Source organism: Antechinus flavipes, chromosome 1, assembly GCF_016432865.1.
Source record: "Antechinus flavipes isolate AdamAnt ecotype Samford, QLD, Australia chromosome 1, AdamAnt_v2, whole genome shotgun sequence".
Taxonomy (NCBI): domain Eukaryota; kingdom Metazoa; phylum Chordata; class Mammalia; order Dasyuromorphia; family Dasyuridae; genus Antechinus; species Antechinus flavipes.
Genome location: NC_067398.1, coordinates 725,129,230 through 725,152,785, shown reverse-complemented (window position 1 = coordinate 725,152,785; position 23,556 = coordinate 725,129,230). Strand labels below are relative to the sequence as shown.

At 46.2% G+C, this 23,556-nt stretch overlaps 1 protein-coding gene and 1 long non-coding RNA gene across 2 annotated transcripts in view; one reads left to right on the top strand and one right to left on the bottom strand.

The window, feature by feature from the left end:
* The first annotated feature begins 1,410 nt into the window (after positions 1 to 1,410).
* Positions 1,411 to 14,426, top strand: LOC127545846 (uncharacterized). The gene is made up of 2 exons (XR_007949843.1): positions 1,411 to 7,081; positions 8,359 to 14,426. It is a non-coding gene; the product is annotated as an uncharacterized LOC127545846 (long non-coding RNA).
* Positions 12,484 to 23,556, bottom strand: part of LOC127545840 (zinc finger protein 420-like) — a 55,116-nt gene continuing 44,043 nt past the window's right edge. The window contains exon 5 of the mRNA XM_051973335.1: positions 12,484 to 21,046. Coding sequence (XP_051829295.1) covers positions 18,858 to 21,046 — 2,189 coding nt within the window. The 3' untranslated portion in view covers positions 12,484 to 18,857. The remainder of the gene's footprint in view (positions 21,047 to 23,556) is intronic.

Here is a 23,556-nt window from a genome sequence, read left to right as displayed (position 1 = left end):
GACTATTCCAAGGCCAGGCAGACACTGAGGATCCTTCTGAATGAGAAGGGGAGCAGAACACCAGATAACCTCCCTTCTTCTGGGATGACAAGCACACACTTCGTTCTCTCCTTCCCACTCTACCCCTCCAACCCCGACCTGGGAAGGAGATGTCCCATGGTCAGTGAACACTGGCACCAAAGTGCAGGGGCCTCAAAGTCCCAGGTTCTGGCAACAGGCCCAGGCTGAGCCTGCCTCTGCCACTCTGCATCAATGCCCACGGGACATAGCAGGGCACGAAGAGGAACATCACTTAGGAGGTTATGTGTCAGACCCCGTGCCTACACTGTGAATGCAAACCCAAGCAGGCAAGAGAGTCCCTGACCCCCAGAAGCTTACATTCTAATAGGAACGACAAGTCCCAGAGAGAAGGAAGGCAATTTTAAAAAACCACAAATGGAAAGAGTTCAGAAAAACGCGTATGAACCAACATAGTGAAGCAAATAGTGGCAGGAAAACAATATATACAATGAATATAACAACACAAATGAAAAGAACAAAAAAAGAATATGTAATCCAAATGACTAAATGTGGCCCTGGAAAAGAGCTGAGAATATGCCCCTCCTGAAGCATAGGGTTATTGATATGAAATATTGTATACACTGCCAGACTCAGTTGAAATATTGGTTAGTTCTGAACTTTTAAAAAATTTTTTGTTGGAAAGTGTGTAGGGGAAGTAGAAGAGAATATTTAAAAATGAAGCTGCTATAAAATATGAAAAATCTCAGTAATTAAAAAATATAGTGCCTAATAAGTACCAGGCACTGTAGTAAGCACTTTACAAATATTATTATATTGGATCCTCACAACTCTGAGAGGTAGATGCTACTATCATCCCCATTTTTACAGATGAGGAAATGAAGGCAAATAGAAGTTAAGTGACTTGTCTTGGCTCACATAGTGGGTTTCCGAGGCCATCTTTGAACTCAGGAAGATGAATATTCCTGACTCCTGACCTATCTACTGTGCTCCATTCACTGTGCCACCTAGCTGCTATTGTAAATTCTTATGAATTCCTTTGAAGCCCACACCCTTCCCCTCGATGACTTCTTTTTTGCCTAGTTCATCTTTACTTTGAGTTTGGATTTATATTTTGATCATTTGATATTCTCTTAATTTGGGTACTTTATATTTTTATAAGCAATCATTCATGTTTATATAATATTTGTATTGATATACACATATTTATATAGTATTTATATATATTTACATATAAATATATCATATATCATATATATATATTTGTATTGATATGGCAATAATGTGCCATGGACACTTGTGTCCATGAACACTTTATATTTTTATAAGCAATCATTCATTTTCATTTTATTTAAATCCTTAATTTTGCTAAAATATAATTGAATGTGGCACATTATTTCCAACCCTGTAATAGTTCTTCCCTACTCTCTGAAAATAGCAGCTGCACACAGATTGAGGGAGGGCTAAATAAACTGCAGACATAAATGCAATGAAACATTCTTGCGAGTTGAGAAGTGATGAATAAAGAATTCAGAGCAGCATGGGAAAATGAGGGGACTGATGGAGGATTAGCAGAACCTGCAAAACACACACAACTACAATAGTGTCCCATTGCTATGACCCAGACTGCGCCAGAAAAGCCAGGAGAAGATGCACTTCCTTCCTTGGTTTGCTGAGACAGTGGACTAGGGTGGGGACCCCGAAGACACCGTTAGATTCATCTGGCCCATTTGGAGGAACGGGGTTTTTCCTTTTTCATTCTTTGTTATAAAGCCACGGTTGCTGGGCTGGGAGCAGAGCGAGGCAATATTCAGGAAGGGGATATAAAAGCAAAGCATTTTCCCACCAGATTTTAAAAGTGCTTCCCGACCTGACACAACTGGCTTGTTGCTTTGATGATACTTCTGCTGGTTCTGCTTCGTGGGCCAAGATGGGGCCAAAGACTCTGCCGGGTCCTGGGCACGTGGACAAAAACTTAACGGTGGCCCCTGCCCTTAAGGAAGGCGTGATGGAACCAAAGTATTTAGGATGCACCCGATCCCTCCCTGAGCTGGAAGGGACCTCGGAGGGCGGTTTACAGAGAAGGAGGCTGAGGTTCTGGAGATCCAACAAGCTGCCCAAAGTCGGATAGGGAGCCAGCCAGAGCTGGGACCTACCCTGCAACTCCTTCCATTGCGCCATCCTGCCCTGTCCACTTCTGCCCCAGGCTTTTTCTTCCTGGGAAGGAGTGGTCGCCCCGGGAAGGTTCAGAGATAGTACCAAGAGCTTCGAAAGCAGCGCTTCTAAAACTTTTTCTACTCCTGACCCCAGGTATGTAGATATATGAAATGTCAAACATTGAAATAAATCAATTTCAAGACCCCCACATTCGGTTAAACGACCCCCTATGGGGGTCACAGTTGAAGAAGCTGGGATCTAAAGGACAGCCGGTATTTTGTGTCCACGGGTCACAGAACAAGGTGGGAATTTGGACCCGCTCCCCGCTGAAAGGAGGAAATCATGTCGCTGTGACATTGGCAGGGGACAGGAGGAGGCAAAGAACGTAAACCCCAAGCGGAGGGCCATGAAGTTCGCCTCCAGACAGGCTGCCTGGGAATTCTCTGTGTCTGCACGCAGTAGCCCTTCAACACCGAGACTCCCCACAGTATCAGCTAAGGGAGCAAGCAAGCCCTGCAGGGGGAGAACGTGGGGCCCGGAGGAACGTCCCCCCGGCAGCCCGGGTTCCTATAGTTCTCCAACCCCGCCGCTGGCAGAGCCCCTCTCCTCCTGCGCGGGTCCCTGATTCCGGAAACCCCCAAGATCCGCAGGTCTGCCCAGGAACCACTTCCCCAAGCCCTCGCAGGACGCGCAGGCTCCGCTGGCCGTGGGAGAAGAGGTTTAAAAGGAAGAAAGGGCCTTGGAGGGGGCCTCTATGGCGGGGGGGAGGGGGACTGACCTGGGCGCCCCTTTCTCTCACGCCTCACCTTCTTTATAAATAAGGACAGACAGTGCAGGAGGATACGATGGAGGGAAACAGGCCGCCACAGACTGGGAAAGCAGAATCTGACACGGAAGCGCGCTCGGAACAGACACCGGCAAAGTTAAAACGAGGCTCTGAGCGGCTTTATCAGCTTCAGCTAAATGCGAACAACGCGGAAGTGGCGATCAGGCGCTCCGGGCCTGGCGGGGCCCCCAGGACGCATCTTTGGGGGTTCGAATCCCGGGCGTGACCCCGGGCAGGTCACGTCACCCTGTTTGCCTCAGTTTCCTCATCTGTAAAGTGACCTGCAGGAAGACTCCGCATGGAGTCACGGAGTCAGAGGCGCCTGAGATGCCTGAACCCCAACCAAGGAGAACCGGAGAAAACCTGCAGGCGGCTGGAGAGGAAGGGGAGAGAAGGGCGGGGCTCACACGTACCTGGGGAGGGCGGGGAACGGCCGGGGCAGGCTGGGAGCAGCTCCGCCTCCCGAGAATGACAGGGGAGCCATAGGAGGGTGGAGAACGACGCGACGCACCCAGGGGCCTCCCCCGGGCATCCTGGGCAGAAGGGGGAGGGGAGAAGCGATAGAAGGGCGGGGCGGGGCCTGTTCCCTCCCCCCGCGATAACCAATAGGAACGCGCGCTGACGAAAGAGGCTGGACTTTACCCCCTTTTGCCTCCTGGGCCCCCAGTTCACTCGGACCCTCACGTGGGTGGGGTTCGATCCTCCCCTTGAGGAGAGGACGGAGCCAAACCAAGGCGGCTGCGAGCTCTAATGAGAGAACGTAGGAGGGGGCGGAAGTGACACAACCGATCCCCGGACCGAGCCGGGGAAGACTCGCTTGGGAAGGCAAAGCCCTCTGGGAAGGGTAGTTCTTGGGCAGGATAGACACGCGCGCCTGCGCATTTGCACCTTCACCACCACTGCTTCCTAATGGGATGTGGCTCTTAAACTCCCTGTGCTGAAAAGTAGACTCATTCCCTTGGCCCCCAGACCCCGCCCCAGCGGCCTTTCCTGGGAGCCCCCGGAACCCTCCCTCTGCCCACCCCCTCCCCCGTGGATTCCACCTGGGCCGCCTCGTGCCCCTGCGTTGGTGCAGTTGCTGCGGGTGCCTCAGCGCAGGGATGGAGCGGCTGGCCCCGACTAGCTGGGGGACGCTGGTGGCCGAGCCTCCAGCCTCCCGGCCAAGGACGACCCTCCGCGGGCTCGGCCGCACAACAAGGCGGGGCTCTCTCCTGGCGCCACTAGAGTCATTTTCCTAAGGCCCGTCTCTTCCCCCTCAGTAGACGCCAGTGGCTCCGTATCATTTCTCTGGCTGGCGCCGAAACCCATCGGACCCGCCTTGCCACAAGCCCCTCGGGGTCTCTGCTGCCAGGACCTTCTCCCTGGCACCCTCCATCCTGGGAAGCTCCGGCGGCTTCCCCCGAATCCCACCTCAAACGTCTCTCCGGGAAACTTCCCCACGCCCCCAAGCCTAGGACCCTCTCCTGTTCTTCCTATAATCCCTGGGTATGGCTTGCTGTGGAGAAAGGGAGATTTGGGCCAGAAAGGTGGCCCCGTGGAAGTGCACAGTGCAGGGAGCCAGCCTCCGGGGGGCCCATTTCGCGGAAGGAGAGGGAGGGAGGGAGGGAGGGGCTGGGGCGTCCGGCGCAGGATTCTTCCCTGGTCTGGAGGAGCCTGAATAAAAGAATGCTGGATCCTTTAGGGAGGAAGCTCCACTTGACAAATGGAGGACCGTGGTGGGAGTCCAACCAGGAGACAGAAAGGGGTGTCCCGGAAGGTGCTATAGAAGTAAGATTGTCAGGCCTGAAGGGGAAGGGGAGCCAGCAGGCCCAAGCGCGAAGATGAGGGCCCTGAATGGCATCCCCAAAGTGGAGAAAAAAGGACATCCAGGATATGCAGGGCTTAGGGTTAGGGTTAATGCCTAAGTCCACTGAGGATGTGCAACATAGAGATGAGAATCAAATCCATGGGAACCCGTAGCAACCCAGTCTAGCAGAGAAGAGGTCCAGGACGGAGCCCTGGGAGCCGCCCGGGTTAGCAGGGTAATCCGGAGGAGGATCAAGAAAATGAGACTTGGAAGGAGAAGCAGAGTCGGGAGGGGAACCAGGAGAGAGCAGCGGACAGATAGAAACGTGGCTGAGTGAGTGTCCAAGGAGGATGAGAAAAGGCCTCCACATGTGAGGATGACGGGTCCTTGGTGGCCGAGTTTGTCCTGTGTTCTCAGAGGACCAAAAGGACGTCGCTATCTTAGAGTCAAGTTAGAGTGTGTCTGACTATGGTTGATCAGACTTATGGGCTTGGAATGTTCGAACGTTTCAGGCACCCCACCTTGGGGGTGGCTTCTCTAAATCCGGACGTTCTGTAATTCTTTGGAGCAAGTGGGGTTCTGCTCAGTCCCGGCCCAGCCCCTTCTCTGCGAGGGCAGATCGGGCGGGCAGTCAGTCCTGCGCCAGCCTCTCCCACGTCCCAGGGTTCTCCCAAATGAAGCCCACAGAGTGTCCTTGAATTGCTTGCCCGGGTGAGTTCTCCAGCCCAGGGGCTGTGCTCACTGCCGCAGCGTGGGAGTTCTCGGCGGTTTAGCTCACGGACCTCGGGGTCTGGCAGCTTTACCTGCCAGGGGATCTTCAGACTCTTGCTAAGACAATTCAAATGGAAGCGACGGCACAGGTGAACGCTTCAGGCTTCACAAGCGTAGGCCAGTGAGGTCGCCCCGAGGCTCCGGAGCCCTTGGTCGTCAGCCTCATGCTTCTGCTCTCCTGGACTTTCCCTCGGAGCCCCCCAGACACTGAGCTGGCGACTCGTGCATCAACCTCCAGCCACGTGCACATCCCCGGATCGCATCCCTAAGTGAACCGATGCACAGCTCTCGCCCCGTGCTCTCACTGATGGTTCCCGGACGGCTGGGGTGGCCCTGGCTGACGGAGAACCGTTGTCTTGGTGTTGATTGTTAGGCCCAAATTAGCACAAGCGGCAGAGACTCAGTCCGCACTTTGCCGAGTGTGTCTCTGCTTCAGAGGCCGCAGTGGTGACCGACACACGGGGCTTTTCCCAGCTCATTTCTAAACTTCAGACTTTCAGCGCAGGGTTCTGCTGAGCTCTGGGGTGTTAAGCTGGCCAAACTGGGCCAGAACTGAGAAAGTTCTGGTCCCGAGCCTCTGGGACCGTGCTTGGTCCTCACGACTAGGGCCTCTGCAGCCTCAGACTCCACTTCCCTGTTGGGTTCCTTCTCCCAGGCTGTCCTTTAGGCCTGAAATGCCCTCCCTCATTTTCGCCTTTTGCTTTCTCTGGCTTCCTTCAGGTTGCAGATAAATTCTACCTTTTACAGGAAATCTTTGTTAGCTCCCATTTATCCTGCCAGGCTTCTTTGTACCTGCTACTGTCTCCTCCCCCATTAGAATGCGATTTCCTCCAGCGAAGGGGCTGGCTTTCACCTTCCATTTGTATCCCTGGTGCTTAAGCCAGTATCTGACACATAGTTGGCACTGAACAAATGCTAACTATATTTGTTGGTAAATAAAGGAAGATGAGAGAGGCAGAATTCATATCTGAAAATAAAACGGAATGTTTAAAAATCGATCAAGAAAAAACACTGGTGAATAACTAAGAAAAAAGAGCATAGAAAAAGTGAAAGGTCCTCTAAGGGGATGCTGGGGACCTTGGCCACAAGGTGTAGGCTGTGTTGGGAGCAGGATCTACTTTGTGCAGATTGGGCGGGTTTCTCCTTAAGGAGAGGGATGCCATTCTGAGAATTATCATTGGTTTGGCTTTCTCGATGCCTGGCTTTATTTAGCCAAACTGCCCCGGAAGGCTGCCATTCTGACTCGGAGATAAACAATGTTACATGAAACCCTATCGAAGTTTTCACTGCATTTTATGCGCTGCAAGTTTATAATTCCAAGCCTGAATCATTGCACTGGTCTAAGCGAGTTAATTAGGTAAAAATAGTAATAAGGGGAGGAAATTGCTTTCCTTTCGCTTTGAATTAAGGAAATCTTCCCTAAAAATTGCTACTGAGAAATGGAACCGAACGACTATGGACAGGAGGCTCTCAAGCAAAAGCTGGATGACTACTTGTTGAAGATGACAGAGAATCTTGTGCAGGTAAAAGTGATTACATCAGGGGTTCTCAGTGTTGCCTGCAGACAACTGGGGGTACACCAAGATTTTTTCAGGGGGGTCTGCAAATCAAAACTATGTAATATTAAAATATCACTGGCCCTGTCATCTGAGACTAGATTTTCTTCATGAAATTTAACCAAAACAATATATCACAGCAGAAACATGAGAATGCAACTGTCATCTATTAAGGAGACAATGAAAAAGAGATTTGCAAAAATATATTAAAAATACCATTCTTTTCATTAATTTTTTATTTCAGAAAACTTATTTTCATTAAAATATAACTACTGTAAACTACAGGTCTGTAGTTTATTATTACTTTTAATGAGTTAATATTCCAGCATTTTGTTTTTCTATTTTGGTACATATCAGGAAATATCATCCACATAAACAAAACTCTTGGGAGAGGCCTCAAAAATTTTTAAGGGCATAAAGGGTCCTGAGAACAAAAGATTTGAGACTCACTGGACTGTTGTTTTTCCTTTGCTTTTTTTTTTTCTTCTTTTTGCTGAGGCAATTGGGGTTAAGTGACCTGCCCAGGGTCACACAGCTAGGAAGTGTTAAATGTCTGAAGCCAGATTTGCACTCCAGGGCTGGTGCTCTACCCACTGTGCCACCTCGCTGCCCCTGTCCTTTACTTTTGGAAGTTGGTATCACAGGGTCATGTCTTATGCGTGAAGGTTATTTAAATGAGGCAGAATTGAATAAAGTCATGACCTTTTCCTGCATCAATATCCAACGGTGCAAAATTCAGGTCAAGTGGCGATGGCTCGAGATGCACTGGATGACACTGGGCGTCTCTGATGTCTGAGCAAGCTCTTTTTACCTCTGTCACCACCCGCTTCTCCCCAAGCCTTCCTCAGCTTTTTGGCCCTTGTCATTACAAGCCTTCCTTTTGTTTTGTCCCCCTATCCCTTGGGGTGTGACACAGCTCCCCATTGCAAGGGAGATGGGCACCACAAACCAACGCTTTTCTTAAATTGTCTGGTCACTTCATTTGTGGCTGACTCTCTGAGAGCCCAATTTGGGTTTTCCCAGCAGAGATACTGGAAGGTTGGCCATTTTCCATTCCAGTCCCTTTTACAGATGGGAAACTGAGGCAAGCAGGACTGAGTGGCGAGCCCAGGGTCACATGGCTAGGAAGTGTCTGAAGCCTCAGACTTCCCTCTCCATTGTGCCATCTGGTTGCCCTTCTGTTGGTCATTTATTCTATGCTGTTGCTTTGTCTATATTTGTTCCCATGTTGTCTTCCCTACTAGGCTCTAAACTTCTCGAGGACAGGAGCTGCCTTTTGCCTCCCAGCCCGGGGCCTGGCTCGGACGACTGCACGCTCCAGGAGGCGGGCCTGCACCTGTGCTTTCTCTCCCTGACCCAGGGGCTGAGCCACACTAAGGGGACATATGGCAGATGGAAACAGTGGAACTCACAGGACAGAGGAGGTCCGGGTGGTGGCGCTGGTGGAGCAGCCTTGAAAGTCTGAGAACTGCTCTGGGGGTCAATCCCTCATCCCAACGAGGAGGGCAGAGCCCACCCTGCCCGAGCATTAGTGCTACCCCTGCTTGGAGTGAATGAAGAACAGATCAGATGACCTGGAAAGCTGTAACCCAGGAAATCTGCACTGCTGAACTTGGGCCCAAGAATATGCAAAGTGGGAGCAGCCAGGGCCCAAGAAGTGTCAGATCAGACCCCTCACTCAGGGAAGGAGAGATCCATAGAAAGAATAGGCCTGTACCCACAAGAATTAGTACCCTCACTCTCCCCCCGCCCCAATCCTCTAGTCTAGGAAGGCCTCGAGTCTCTTATTCCCTTCCCACTGGCTTTCATGGAAATCAGCAGCTGGGGCCCTGAGCCTCTAGGAGGGCTATTGATAAAGTGGGGACTGAGCAAAGGGGGTAAGGGACACTAGTCTGGAGGGCCTGGGCTTGGAGAGGCTAGTTTGGGGCCAATATTCACCCCCGAGGCCTTGGAAAATAAGAATCCTCTCAGTTGGTTTCCAATTTCCATGAAGTGCCGCCCCCATCCCCCACTCCCAGTCCCCACAAAGGCAAAGTAAGCTCCACATGGTCACAAAATACAGGCCCAAGGGCGGGTTTCAGAGATTGGGGCACGGTGGGGCCAGCCGAAACCTGAATTTAAACTGGGATTACACATTAGGGGTTTGGGAGCCTAGTTGTTAATCATGCTTAATGTAGTTTTTAAATCTACATTTTCATGTTGAATTTTTAAAGTCATCACAAAGTTCATGATGGAAAATTGATTTTGTAAAACTAGATTTATCAAAAGATACAATAAAGATATCTTAACCGGAAATTTAATAAAGATTTATTAAACACCTACTATGCACTGAGCTGCTGCGAATCCCAGGGAAAAGAGAAAATTCCTGCCTCCTTGGGGTCCACATTAAGCAAGCACAGCAGAGTATCTTTTTCACAACCTAATCAACACATTTATCTTAAACCATTCGTCACTTTAATGGATGTAAGGTGGCTCCAAGTGGCATTTTTGGATGAGAGGAATGCATGATCCCATCCTTGGAAATCTCCATTTTCTTATTTTAGTTGGGACATTTTTATAGCAGTTGGCCGAAGAACAAAGCTCCCCTGAAGAGAACTACCTTGAGTTCTAAATCGATAAGACAGTGCTGGAGTTCCGGGAGCTGATGGCCAGGACAACTCTGCCAGAGGGCTTGGGGGCAGCCAGGCTACAGCCAGGAGCCCATGGAGGCCTCCAGCTGAGATCAGAGCCTTGGGAACTCTCCCTGGTGCTGAAAGCCCCAGGCTTCTCTTATCCCAGGCCACCAGCTGAAGGCCCTCGATGCAATAAAAGTGGGATCACTGACTCCAAGCAGCATTTCCTTATTGCTGACTGCGTGCAGAGCACGCCAGATGCTGGGAGGGAGAGAAAGGGGGGAGGAGACGGGAAAAAGGAAAAGGTTCCCTGTGCTCAGGTTCTGGAGAAGAGACTCCAGTGGTTCAATGGCTAACTGCTCTATGGAATGTCGTTGGCACATAGGGGGCACTTAGCAAATGACTGACCCTCCCTGGAGGAAGGGACCCTGGGAAAAAGGCTCCTTTGCCTTCTCTGTGATCCATAGGCCCTCAGTGACTTCTTTCCAGTCTGCCGTCCCTGTCCAGTCTGCTTGAAAGAATGAGAGCGAGAAGCTCACTGCGGGCTGGGGCCCTGAGACTAACAAGCAGAGTGGCCAAAGGTTGGCATTCCGGGTCTGGCTCCCACATACAGACACAAGATGTAAAAAACACAAATGTCTTTCCTAGCTGGCTCATGTCTAACCAGAAATGGAGAGCCTCCTATGCGCCAGAGTCACATGGGGCAACAGACAGCCAGGAGGGCCAGGCTGGGCGGCCATGTGCAGCTAACTTAATTTCCTGATGTTCCAGTCAAGCCTGTAACGACCTAAAATCCACAGGAGTTGAAGACTAGCTGGGAGCTTCCTTCATCTCAGAACAATGGAGACTCTCTATGGGGACAAAACTGCATGTCTGGGTCACCGAAATGTGATCGGTTCTGGAGACCCAAGGAACTGCACTCTTGGGGGTGGGCTGGGACATGTCACTTGTACAAATACATGATGGCTGCTGAGCTGCAGCAGCAAAGGCGGGAGGGCAAAGGGCTTTACTCAGGGCAAAGGGCCCTAGGAGGAAGGGCCCCATTTACAGATGAAAATACTGAAGAAGAGATGCTGGTCTGGGGTCTGTGGAGGGAGAGCCTGCCTCCTGTGGAGCACCAAGCAGGGAGAGGAGTGAGCAGGCCGGCTTGTAAGACAAGAAAGCTGCCAGAGACTGTCCAGGGCTTTGCACTTTACCCTAGAAGCAACGGGGAACCACTGAAGGCTCTTCAGTCACTGTCCAGTCTGCAGCCACCTCAGTCTCACCCTGCCCTGACTATCTCCACACAGCAAAGGGCCCCCTGCTGTGCCCCTGTTGGGGGTCAGAATCCAATCAGATGCATTTCCTACCTAAGAGAGACCCCATCCTTCCACAGCCCCGGCTCACTCTGCATCCCTGCATAGAATAACTCAGGTAATTCTGCACCAATGTGTGGCAAGCAATAGGGAGAACCTACCATCACCTGGGTCCCGAGGGACCATCTCTGAGAGAGAGTGGGTGACCTGGGGAAACTGGGCGGAAACGGCTTTCTCAAGATGTTCGGTAGCAAGGTGGAGGAAAGGGAAGGAGGCCGAGGATAGACCTTCAAATACATTTGACAAGGGAGCAGATTTGTAACTTGTAGGATGGAAACTCCCTTCCCAGCTCTGCCCAGTCCCAGTATGGCCTTTGTCCTTTGGAAGCCCTCATCTTCTCTCTAGTCACTCACTTGCCTTTTGAAATCTGGCTTCGGGTACCTCCGTTTTATGGAAACTCCTCTCTGGAACACAGCCATTTGTTCTTGCTGGACCTAATGCCTCCCTTCCCCCAGGGTTCTCCCCTCTCAGCTGGGCCCTCATATCTTAATTTACCAGGAAATCTAGGTCATCTCCCATGGCCCTGACCAATCCCTGTGCCCTCTTTAGTTCTCTTTGTTCTCCAAGCCCTGCCCCACCCCAGCTTACTCATCATCTCATTGCTCCCCATCCTGGCTCCAATCCCTCCCTATCTGCTGTTTCCTTCTCTCTTGCCTAGAAACAAGTCTGCTCCCCATCGGGAGATGACCCTCACCAAGGCCTTGAAATCACCACCTGTCCCGGGTGTCTCCCCTTGCTTTCCCCGATGCTTAAACCTCCTGCCATCTTGCTTCTGACCTCCTCACGCAGTAGCAACACCTCTGTTCAAGGTTATCTGTGATAACAATAACCAAACCCAATGTCTTTTCCTCAGTCTCCATCCTTGACCTCTCTGATAGTGCGGAGACTCTGTTGTTCTTGTGGCTCTCCCTCCTCCCATCTGTCTCCTTGGCTGGGCCTCCTCGATGTCCCATCCTAGATGTGTCTATCCTCGGCTCTCTCCCCCCTACCTGGTCCCTCATATGATCACCTCAGTCTCTTTCGTGAGCCCCAGCCCTGCGTCATTGACTTGGATCTCAAACTCATCAGGATGTCTCTGTCACTCACAGTCAACAATGCCTACTAAGTGTCAGCTATGGATACAAAGAAAGGCACAGACCCAGCTCTCAAGGAGCTCACAGTCTAAGGAGGATAACAACCTGCAAACAGCTATGTACAAACAAGGAATGTACACGATAAATCGGAAGTCAGCAGCAGAGGCGTCCTGGGTCCACCATTCTTTCAGTCGCCCAGTCCACAATTTTGGTATATACTCCACTCTACTCCTTTTCTGCACACCCCAGCAACCCAATCACTTGTCAAATCATCATTGCTATCTCTGAGAACAAGTTCTAGTCAAGAAAATGTTACTAGAGTGTGCAAATTACTTGGGACAAAATAAGGCAATTAAGTTTATTGACATATATAGTATAAACCTTTACAAAGTTTTACATCTTAAGTCATCTTAATATGCAATATCTCATGGCCATAATTGCTTGCTCTAAATCATTTCCATATCTCGTTGATGAGATTTTAAACATTCTTTAAGTCTTCATCAGAAAATCATGTTGTTTTTTTTTTAAATCCCATTGCATTTTAAATATACTTTTTTTTTTTTTTTGGCTGAGGCAATTGGGGTTAAATGACTTGCCCAAGGATCACACAGCTAGGAAGTGTTAAAATGTCTGAGGCCAGATTTGAACTCAGGTCTTCCTGACTTTAGGGCTGGTGCTCTATCCACTGCACTTAAATATACTTTTGAAGAATGTCTTAATTCTAGCAATCAGATTTCCAGGCCACTAAAATATGCTTATTATCTTCATCTCTTGGATGACTTTGCGCTATAATACTATGTTGCTTTTTCTGTTAGGAATTTCTTCCAGAATTCTGCTTTTCAGGATAGCAACCTATTCATCAACATTCCTCATTCCTTTCATCTGCAAAAGACTTCTGGGTCCATGAAGAGTTAAAAAAAAATCCCAAAGATATTTTCAGCTATTTAGATGTTCTGAAGATACCCAGAGTCTCCGAGAGTTTTTATGACAAAAGTTGGGTTTAACTTTGCATGAAAACGTGAGCTGTGTTTCTTTTGTAAAAATCACCTTTTTGGAACCCTCAGTTCTCTAGTCTTCGCAACGTCTCCCAAGCCGTAGTTGACAGTTTCGGTTTTCACATTTTTGCTAGCTTTTTTGCTGTTGTTGCAGCAGCAAGAAGCCCTTCCGTGGAGGAATCAGAGCTCCTTCAGCTATCAGCTCACTCTGCTTGTTATGAATTCACGAGCTTCATGTGATCGATCCTATTCATTGTGCACTTGAACGAGTGCGGAAATGCTTCAATTTCCCCAAACACCTTCTGCCACGTCATGAAGAGCCACCAAAGTATCTCGTTTAAAAGCTCCAAGTGTCGCACACTTTTTGGAGATCATATCCATTCTTCAAAACCACAACATGAAACACAACAGGAGAGCAATAAATTTGTATAGAATATGAAACTCAGCCTTCACGCAAGAACTCCCTAAGAGGAAAGAAGGCAGCTCAATCCAGTTCCTCTGGACAAGATCATTAACCACGACACGGCCTCGAGTCAGACGCAGCACAGAAGTGCGATCATGAGTAATTCGTATACTACCGAAGCTTTGACAAGCAATAGAGATTCTAGAACCTCACCAGCCCCAGTGCTACAGAGAGCGTTAGAAGCCCTGAGAACTGAGCAAGAAGCCTCGGGAGGGTCAGAGCATGTTCTCTGTAGTGCACTCAGATGGAATTTTGCGCCACACTTGGGATGTGAATACCAGGCTCACAATCACCGGCTGGTACAGGGGGACGCAGGCTGGAGCTGGGGTCTCCACAGAAAAACAGAAATAATAATGTACCTACCTCATAAAGTCACTGTAAGGCTCAAATGGGTCAAGTATCCTAAAGCGCTTTGTAAACCTGACAACGCTACAGAATTAGTGATTTGGGGGAGTCTCCGAAGCGAGGGGGAATGCAAGCCCTCACAGCCTGTGTATTCGTTAGCTAAAAGGCGTTAAGAACAACTGGAGAGAAAGCCTGCTACCCACTAGCCACGCTACTCGCTCTGAAGAAACCCCGCAATGACAAAGGTTCCCTGGGGATCATGCTTGGCAACCCCGACAATGGAATCTCGGTGCTTCATTCCACTGTTATTAAAAAGAGTGAGTGGCGAGCAGAGCAGCTGCACTGGAGAGGCCTGGGAAGGCAGCCTGACCCACCGTTCCGAGGTGGGAGTCCACAGCCATTAAACACTGCTTATCTTTTCTGACTTTTTCTATGTAGCAATCACTTGTTTTGGGTTCTTTTTTTTTTTCTTAAAAAACCACAAAACCCCCAAACCACCACAATTGTCATATAGGATGTTTCTCTGAGAGGGGGAGCAATACTGGGAAAATTATGGAAGATATAAAAAGAGGCATCCATCAAACTTTATTTTAATAAAATGTTCATTGAGAATTGCTTTAGGCAGTCACATGACTGCCAAGAGAAATGCTAGGTCTCCCAGAAGTTCATCATAAATCAGCGTCCCTGACAGACTTTAAAATGCAGAGCACAGCTTGTTATTTTTCTTCCTCCACAAAATGGTCAGAGTTAGGCACGAGCAGGTCTAGGATTCAGAGGCAATCTAGTCCAAAGCTCCGATTTTCCCAATCAGCAAAGTGACACAGTCAGGCGGGCAGGGACAGCTGGCAGCCTGACTAAATCTGGAGCTTGCCACAGCCTCTCTGGCATATGTCCCATCCTCTCCCCTTCCTCATCCTGCCCAAAGCCCTCGTCCAGTCCCACCTGGACCACTTCTCTAATTTATCCTCTAGGGAGACGCCAGCTGGGCAGAGAGCCTGCCCTGGAGTCAGGAAGGGCTGAGCTCAAATGTGACCCCAGACATTTATTGGGCGAGCCTGGGCAAGGCCTTTCACCCTGCCTGCCTCAGTTTTCTCATCTGTAGAATGAGCTGAGAAGGAAACAGCAAACCACTCGGGTGTCTTTGCCAACAAACCCAAGAGGCTCATGAAGAGCTGAACTTGGCTAAAAACCAACTGGACAAGAGGCCAAGGACCCTAGGATAAAACTGTCTGAATGTGCTGCTTCTGGAGGCCAGGAATCTCCTCCTTCTGTAGGTTTATGTCAGTCTAGGGAGAGACACATCCTCAGTCCCTCTAACTTTTTGCTGAGCAAAAGCCCTTTAGGGACTGGCCTGCCAGCTACCTCTCCATCCCTCTTTCAGCGGCCCTTTTGTGTTTTCTCCCCTACCCCCTTAGGTTGAGAGTCCCCTGAAGGTGGAATTTTATATCTGCTGATACTAGCAGGCCAGGCTCACAGCAGGTGCCAAATTAATGCTTACTGCTGGGTCTCTCCTCTTGTGCAGGATGACTCCCACCCACTCTCCGACCTCAGCAGCCCATGACACCCTTTCAAGCACTTTACATTCCAGCCAAAGTCGCCAAATTTAACACTCATCTTTTCTCACTGAAGCTGTTGCTCCCAGCGCTGAGCTGTGCTTCCTTCTCACTTTTACCTTCCTTCAAGTCTCAGCTTGGGGGGTGGGGTTCCTTCTGGGTGACCATGAGCACGGTTTTTTTCCTTTTCTCTTGTTCCTTCTTCTTCTTCTTCTTCTTCTTTTTTTTAAACACACTTGATTTACTTAGCAACAGTAGGATTTATACCTTAATTTAGTGGAGCAAAGCCCCCATGCTTCTGCGTTGTCTATTGGAGTCCAGAAACTTCGTGTAAAAGCTTATCCCTTGTAGCTATTTTGTACTCAAGTAACCAAAAGGGATGAATTCAATTATCGGCTCTATTCTGATCATTCTTACATCTACCTGTACGGGCTTAGTCTCTCGCTTAGCCTCCCATCTCCAACTGCCAATTCGCCTTCTTGAATGAGTTATCCTAAAAACATCTAAATCTCAATCCATTCAAACCTGCACTCATTAGCTTTCCTCTCGACCCTTTTCTGCCTCTTCCAAACCTTACCCTTACTTGTTGATGTTAGCCCATCCTCCCAATCACTCAAGCTTGCAACCTGGGTATCATCCTCCATCCCATATCTCAGCTGTTGCTAAGGTCTCCGGAGCACCTCCACGGTCTCTCTCATGGACGTCCCTGCTTTCCTCACGGCCCTGGTACAAATCCTCATCACCTTAAACCTTATGACTATTGCGGGAGGCTATCGGTTGGTATCCCCTCCAGCAGTCTCGCCCTACTCCAGTCTAAGCCCTACTCAGCTGCCAGAGTCGTCTTCCTAAAAGTACAGACCTGACTGGAGCAACTTCTTTTTCAAGGGATCCTGAACTTTTCTACCTGCTCAGGGAAGCGAACACATGTATCAGATGCTCATCAAGAACCTGCTACACAGTGTGCTGAGAACTAAGTGGGGACAAAAGCCCAACAAAATCATACCAAATCAAACCAAGAATTCCTGTCTTTATATGGAGTGGGAAGGGAGGGATCGACCATCACAAGGACCTACCTGCTGGCTACAGAGCTTAAAATACTAGTCTGGGGCAGCTAGGTGGTGCAGTGGATAGGGTACCAGCCCTGAAGTCAGGAGGACCCGAGTTCAAATTTGGTTTCAGACACTTAACACTTCCTAGCTGTGTGACCCTGGGCAAGTCACTTAAGCCCAATTGCTTCAGCCAAAAAAAAAAAAAAATTAAAAAAATAAAGTTAAATGTTGGCCTAATTAAATAATAAATACAAGCAGAAGGGAAAGGGCCATTTGACAGGGAAAATGAAGATGGAGAAGGGGAGGGATCAAGACTGCAGAAAAATGAATTCACTTTAGTTAAGGGATATTTCTGTGACCCAAAGTCAGAAAAAATGGTGGACAATTTTAACAGATCTAGAGCGTTTGAGGGGGCAGATGTTTGCCATTTCCTCATTTCAGTCATTCAAGCATCAAGAACATAGCACATGCCAGCAACTAATTCTAATTTGGAAGTAAAAAAACCAAAATTAAACAGATCCTGTTTAAAGAAGCTTACATTCTACCAGGTAGAAAACAAAATGCACAGAAATAAACAAAAGAAAAATACACATAATTTAAATCCAAAAGAATAATGTGACAGAAGCCTGAAAGGTTTTCTGACAAGGAGTCTGTATTTGAAACTGGAAGGAAAAGGGAGCCACCAGAGCTCCTTGAGAGGTGAATGACGTGGGCACCTTTATACTTTGGGATTTTGGCAGCTGTATGGGAAAGGGCTTCAGGGATGCAGGGATACCAATTAGGAGATTTCACCAAGAGTTCATCATCTGAACATTATGAGCTCAAAGAAGGAGGATTTGAGAGATATTATAGAGCTAGAAATGCCAAAACTGCTTAACTGACTGATAGTTTGTGAATTTGGCTAACACTAAGAATGGCAGTCTATGAAGCAACTAGGTGGTCCAGTGGATAGAGCAATAAGTTCAGTCAGGAAGACACATAGTCACAAGCTTAAATCTGAGCAAGTCACTTAACCTTGTCTGGTTCAGTTTCCTCATCTGTAAAATGAGCTGGAGAAGAAAATGATAAACTTCTCTGGTATCTATGCCAAGAAAACGCCAAAGGGTTGGACACAATTAAACACCCCCAAAGCATGGTGATACTCTCAATGGAAATGAGGAGCTTAGAAAGAAGAGTTTTAGGGGAAAAATAATGAAATTTTGTTTGGGACATGTTAATGAATTTATGAGATCTATAGGGAATCCAATAAGAAAAGTGTAACATGCAGTTAGAGATATGGTAAGGAATTCAAGAGGTATCTAGGAATCATGTGCACTGATTTATTAATTCACTATGCAAGAGATGAGAAATCCAAGAGAGAGTGTAACTAGATAACAGATCACTGTTATACTCTCATGAAGATAAGGGTTGGACATGGATGATGATTCTGAAAATGAGACCGAGGAACAAAATGAGAATCCAGTGTCACAAAGACCTGTGGAATAGAGAGTCTGGGGTCCACAGAATGCTGAGAATTGAAGAAAGGCCAAGGTAACAAATGAGAGATCACTAGTAATCTTGGAGTTATCCACATCAGCTAACAAAGAAGGTTGGAAACAACACTGAAAGCGACCGATGAGTGAGAGGAATATTGGAGACAATCCAGGGTTTTGGAGTTACTTTTGGAGCATTTTGGTAGCATATATTTTGAGAAGGTAGTAGCTGTCAAAGGGAGGAAAGATATAGGGCAAGAGCTATGAGGGATGGTAAATTTAATGAAGTTTCTCAAGGATACAGAACATTTGTGATTATCTGTGGGCAGCATGGAGGATAGTACATAGGCTGAAATAAGATAGGAGAGGAAAGAATTAAGTTAGAATCCATCCACATTAGCTTCAGTATGAAAGAAGCTAAGATTAGAGAATTTATTAAGTATCTAAGTCAACTGCAGTAAACATTGAGATTTGGAAGAAAGGTGTAAGAAACTTTTAGGTAGAAAGGTAGGTAGGAAACTTGCGGATAAAGCAGACTGGGCAGATAGCTGCCTCAAGTTGGGAGGAGGATTGCCTTTAAAAAAAGGCAATCTTTAAAATAAGATCTTTAATTTTTAGTAAAAGTTGGTAGCTCTAGTTATAACCCTCACATTCATTATATTCATATAGTTTTTTTGATATGAATGACTTGATATTTCCTAAGTTCTGTGCTCTAGCTCAAAGGCTTCTCATATTTGTTATACAGACAAGTTTTCTCTATTCATTATTAACAGATGTGAGAAAGGCATTTGTTTTGGAGAACACCCTCTCCTCATGGATAATTCTCCTAAACATTCCCTCTGCTATGAATTCTCTGATGATGAGTAAGCTGTGCCCTCAGGCGGAATGCCAGCTCACATTCGCCACATTCATAGGGTTTCTCCCCAGTGTGAATCCTCTTGTGCCGTGTAAGGTGTGTGCTCAAGCGGAAGGCCCTCCCGCACTCACTACATTCATAACGTTTCTCTCCAGTGTGAATCCTATAATGCCGATTGCGTTCTGTCCTTTGACTGAAGGCCTTCCCACATACGTTACATTCGTATGGCTTCTCCCCAGTGTGAATTATGTGATGCTGAGTAAGCTGTGTTCTCAAGCGGAAGGCCTTCCCACAGTCACTGCATTCAAAGGGCTTCTCACCACTGTGAACTGAGAGATGTTCAGTAAGATGTGTCTTCTGGCGGAAGGCCTTCCCACACTCAGCACATTCAAAGCGTTTCTCACCCGTGTGAACTGTCTGGTGTTCATTCAGACGTGTCTTTAAGCGAAAGGCTTTCCCACATTCATTACACTCATAAGGTTTTTCTCCACTATGGATTCTCTGATGTTGAATAAGGGTTCTGCTCTGGCAGAAGATCATCCCACACTGATCACACTCGTAACGCTTCTCCCCACTGTGCAGCTTTTGATGCTGAGTAAGTTGTCTTTTCAGGCGGAAGGCACTCCCACATTCAGTACACACACAGTGTTTTTCTCCGGTGTGAATTTTCTGATGTTGAGTAAGTCCTTTGCTTAAGCGATAGGCCTTCCCACATATATCACATTTATAAGGTTTCTCTCCAGTATGAATTCTCTGGTGTTGGATGAGTCCTGTTCTCCAGCGGAAAGCCTTGCCACATTCATTACAGCTATAAGTTTTCTCTCCAGTATGAATTATCTTATGTTCAACAACCCCCGATCTTCGGCGGAAGGCCTTTCCACATTCATCACATTCATATGGTTTCTCTCCAGCATGAATTCTTTTATGCAATGAAAGTCCTGCATTATGAGTAAAGGCCTTCCCACAGTCATTACACATAAAAGGTTTTTCTCCGGTGTGAATTCTCTGATGCCGTATTAGATAAGCACTCAATCGGAAGGCCTTCCCACACTCATGACATTCATAGGGTTTCTCTCCAGTATGAATTGTCTGATGCTGAGTAAGGCATGTGCTATTTCGGAAGGCCTTCCCACATTCATTACATTCATAAGGCTTCTCCCCACTGTGAATTGTCTGATGTTGAGTAAGTAAGGCTCTCTGATGAAAAGACTTTCCACATATTGTACATCCATAAGGTTTCTTTTCAGTATGGATTGTCTGATGTTGTATAAGCTGTGAACTGAGGCGGAAAGCCTTCCCACAGTCGTTACATCGATAAGGTTTCTTTCCAATATGAATTTTATGATGTTGGATAAGTAACGTTCTCAGGCGGAAGGTCTTCCCACATTCAGCACATTCATAAGGTTTCTCTCCGGTATGAATGGTCTGATGTTGAGTTAGTTGTGCGCTCTGGCGGAAAGTCTTCCCACATTTATTGCATTCATATGGTTTCTCTCCAGTGTGAATTCGATAATGTTGAATAAGCTGTGCTCTCAGACGAAAGGCCTTCCCACATTCATTACATTTATAACATTTCTCCCCAGTGTGGATCGTCCAGTGTTGCTTAAGTCCTGTGCTCTGGCGGAAAGTCTTCGCACATACATTACATTCATAAGGTTTCTCTCCAGTATGAATTCTATGATGTTGAGTAAGACTGGCTTTCTGGCTGAAGGCCTTCCCACATTCATTACAGAGATAATGCTTCTCTCTATTTTGTAGCCTACCATTTTCAATAAAGTGTGAGTTGTACTTAAAGAATTTCATATATTCACTATACTTGGAAAATATCTTCTTTGAATGTATTCTCTTATGTTTTCTTAAGTCTGTAGACAGTCTGAAGTGCCTTTTGTTTTTATCACATTTATGGAGAATCATTCTAACAGATAATTTCTGTTGGGCAAAAGGGATGTGCTCCAGACTGAAGCTACTGTCATGATTGTTATATTTGCAGCCTCTCAACTTAATTGCAGGTTTTTTTTGGGTTATTTTTCCTTTCTGAGGATTTTTTTCCTCACTGTTATGGTGCCTCTTTAACATGGCATTACATTCCCAGGATGATTCTTCTACTGACATGTCCAGTTTTAGAGCTGTCTCCTTGGTTCCATGAGCAGTTTCCCAATCTGAATGAAATAAAAAAAATCAATGTCCTCTTTTGTTATTTCTGTTGTACACACACATCTTCCTGCTTTTTGGATTCTCCATCAAGAAAAAATAATTTAATAAATCTATTTCTACCAAAGTGCCTATATTTTTCTCAGAATTCTTTTCTAAATAATTAGCCCCCCTCTCAGGAGTTTATATTTCTGGGTTTATCAAAAATCAGGGTTCTGAATCTATTTACTGACTTTTCTATTTGTTAACTGGTACTAAATTTTTTTTTTTGATAATTATTGCTTTGCAATTTAACTGATGTTTTATAATGGTATATTCCTTTTATTAAAATGTTCATTCACTATTTCCCTTGATAATCTTCTGTTGGAATCCTTACAAAGTGTTAACTCATTAGAGTTGATAGAGACAATAATTATCTAATTTAGCATGGTTCAGTGTGATTGATCTGATCTTACAAGGAGATGTTATGGTCCAGAACTTGAAACAAGGTACTAAGCGGAACTGATAGAAACAATGCTTGTGTTCACACCTTTAAAGAGCTCATATAAGCAAGAAGCTCTAGGGCCAAAGAGCACTCTGGGAGGAAGCCCACAATCCCACTCTCGGAGGAGGAATCAACCTTTTATACCGAGCATAAAAAGAGCTTCAGTGAGTCAGTCAAAGTCAGTTCAGTTCGGAACATTGCCAAGAGGGCACTCTGGGAGATACAGAAGCCCACAAGCCCTCTCTTGGAGGCAAGACAGATTCATTCCAACTTTCACCTTGGTGCTGGCTGGAGATATTTGGAAGAAGAGAAGCAGAAGCTGGCAGAGGCAAAAGATTAGTGGCAAGACCTCTTGGAACCAAGCAGAGAGATAGGCCTCTAAGAAAACTAACTAGGTTATTTTGGAAGGAGAAAATAAATGTTTGGATTTTATCAGCTGGCTGCATTTTAGAGTGATTATTAATCTGAACTGAAACTAAGGCTGCCTCCAGAAAACCTCCCCAAGAAACCTGCTCCCAGAGAGAACCATTATATTTTAAAGAAGAGAATACCACAATCTTCACCTTGTTACTCTATGAATTTGGTTATTATTATATCAATCCATAAAATATCCCCCTTTATGATTAAATTGGTACAATATCAAGTATGAGAATGAATCTATGAAGTATTGTCTTCTTTATTGTAATGGTCTATCTCATCTGTAAATGTTTTACTTGTCTCTTAATTATTTAGGTCTTTTTTCATTTCATTCAACTTTTTCTTTCTTTCTTTCTTTTTTTTTTTTCCTGAGGCAATTGGGGTTAAGTGACTTGTCTAGGGCCACACAGCTAGGAAGTATTAAGTGTCTGAGACCAGATTTGAACTCAGGTCCTCCTGACTTGCTGGTATTCTATTCACCTAGCACCACATTCAAATTTTTTTGCGTTATGTAGGTCCTCTATATATCTTGGGATTTACTCATTTTCAGATATTTTTTAGAATTCTCTAATTATTTAATGTCCTCCAGATACTTCATTTACACATTACATCAAAGCCTCCTGACAATGCTGATGACCATAAAGAAATCTATGTAAATCTCAAGAGTTTGGCCCATCCACCTTGTAAAAAAACATCGAGAGCATAAACAATGTCTATCATCCAGATGTCATTGTATATCTTGAAACTGTCCCAGAAAGCTTGCTGAACAGTATCTACATTGGGGATAGACAGCAGAGAAAATAATGAGGTTGGCATTGACTTAAAAAGGAGGGAAGTGGGATTGCTCTGAGGAAGCTGCAAAGGTAACAATTTCCTAGTATTTTTAAGTGGATATTAGAAGTAGCTGTGAAGAAGCAGAAACCAATATCACCCTGAAGGTAATGAAAAGGCATATGCAATTAGGCTATGACATAGACCCAACAAGGTACTTTAGTGAGTAAAGGTCTTTGTCAAGGACTGAGACACACACATACACAGGTTACATAACAAGACATGACAAATGGACAGCAAGATACCTTTAATGGTAACCTTGAGATATTAGGAAAAAGCAAGGAAGGCCTCTAACATGTTCAAATGACACTCTGTGGTGAACATTTGGGAGAACATGGACAAGAGTTGAACAGCATGAGCAGGCATTTATGTCAAGAGAAGAAATTCCTGAAAGGAACTGGGTAGAAATCATGTTTAGATCAATATCTCTCACATATACCACAAGAAGCCCCCAAAGTGTTTAGGAATTAGATATAAAAAGTGACATTATAAACAAACTAAAGGAATAAGGAAGAAAATATTTCCTGTGACTACAGATGCTGAGGAATACAAAAAATAAAATGGACAATTATGACCATATAAACTGAAATGTTTTTGCAAAAAAAAAAAAAATCACTGATAGTAACTACAAAGGGAAACAACTGGAGGAAAAAAAAGTCTTTGCAGATAAACTTCTTATATCTAATAAACCAGAAAATGATTCAAGTTTTGAGAACAAGAGCTACATTTCAGTAGATAAATTGTTGAGGAATCTTTTCCCAAAGGAAAAAAAAATCTCTTAAGAGA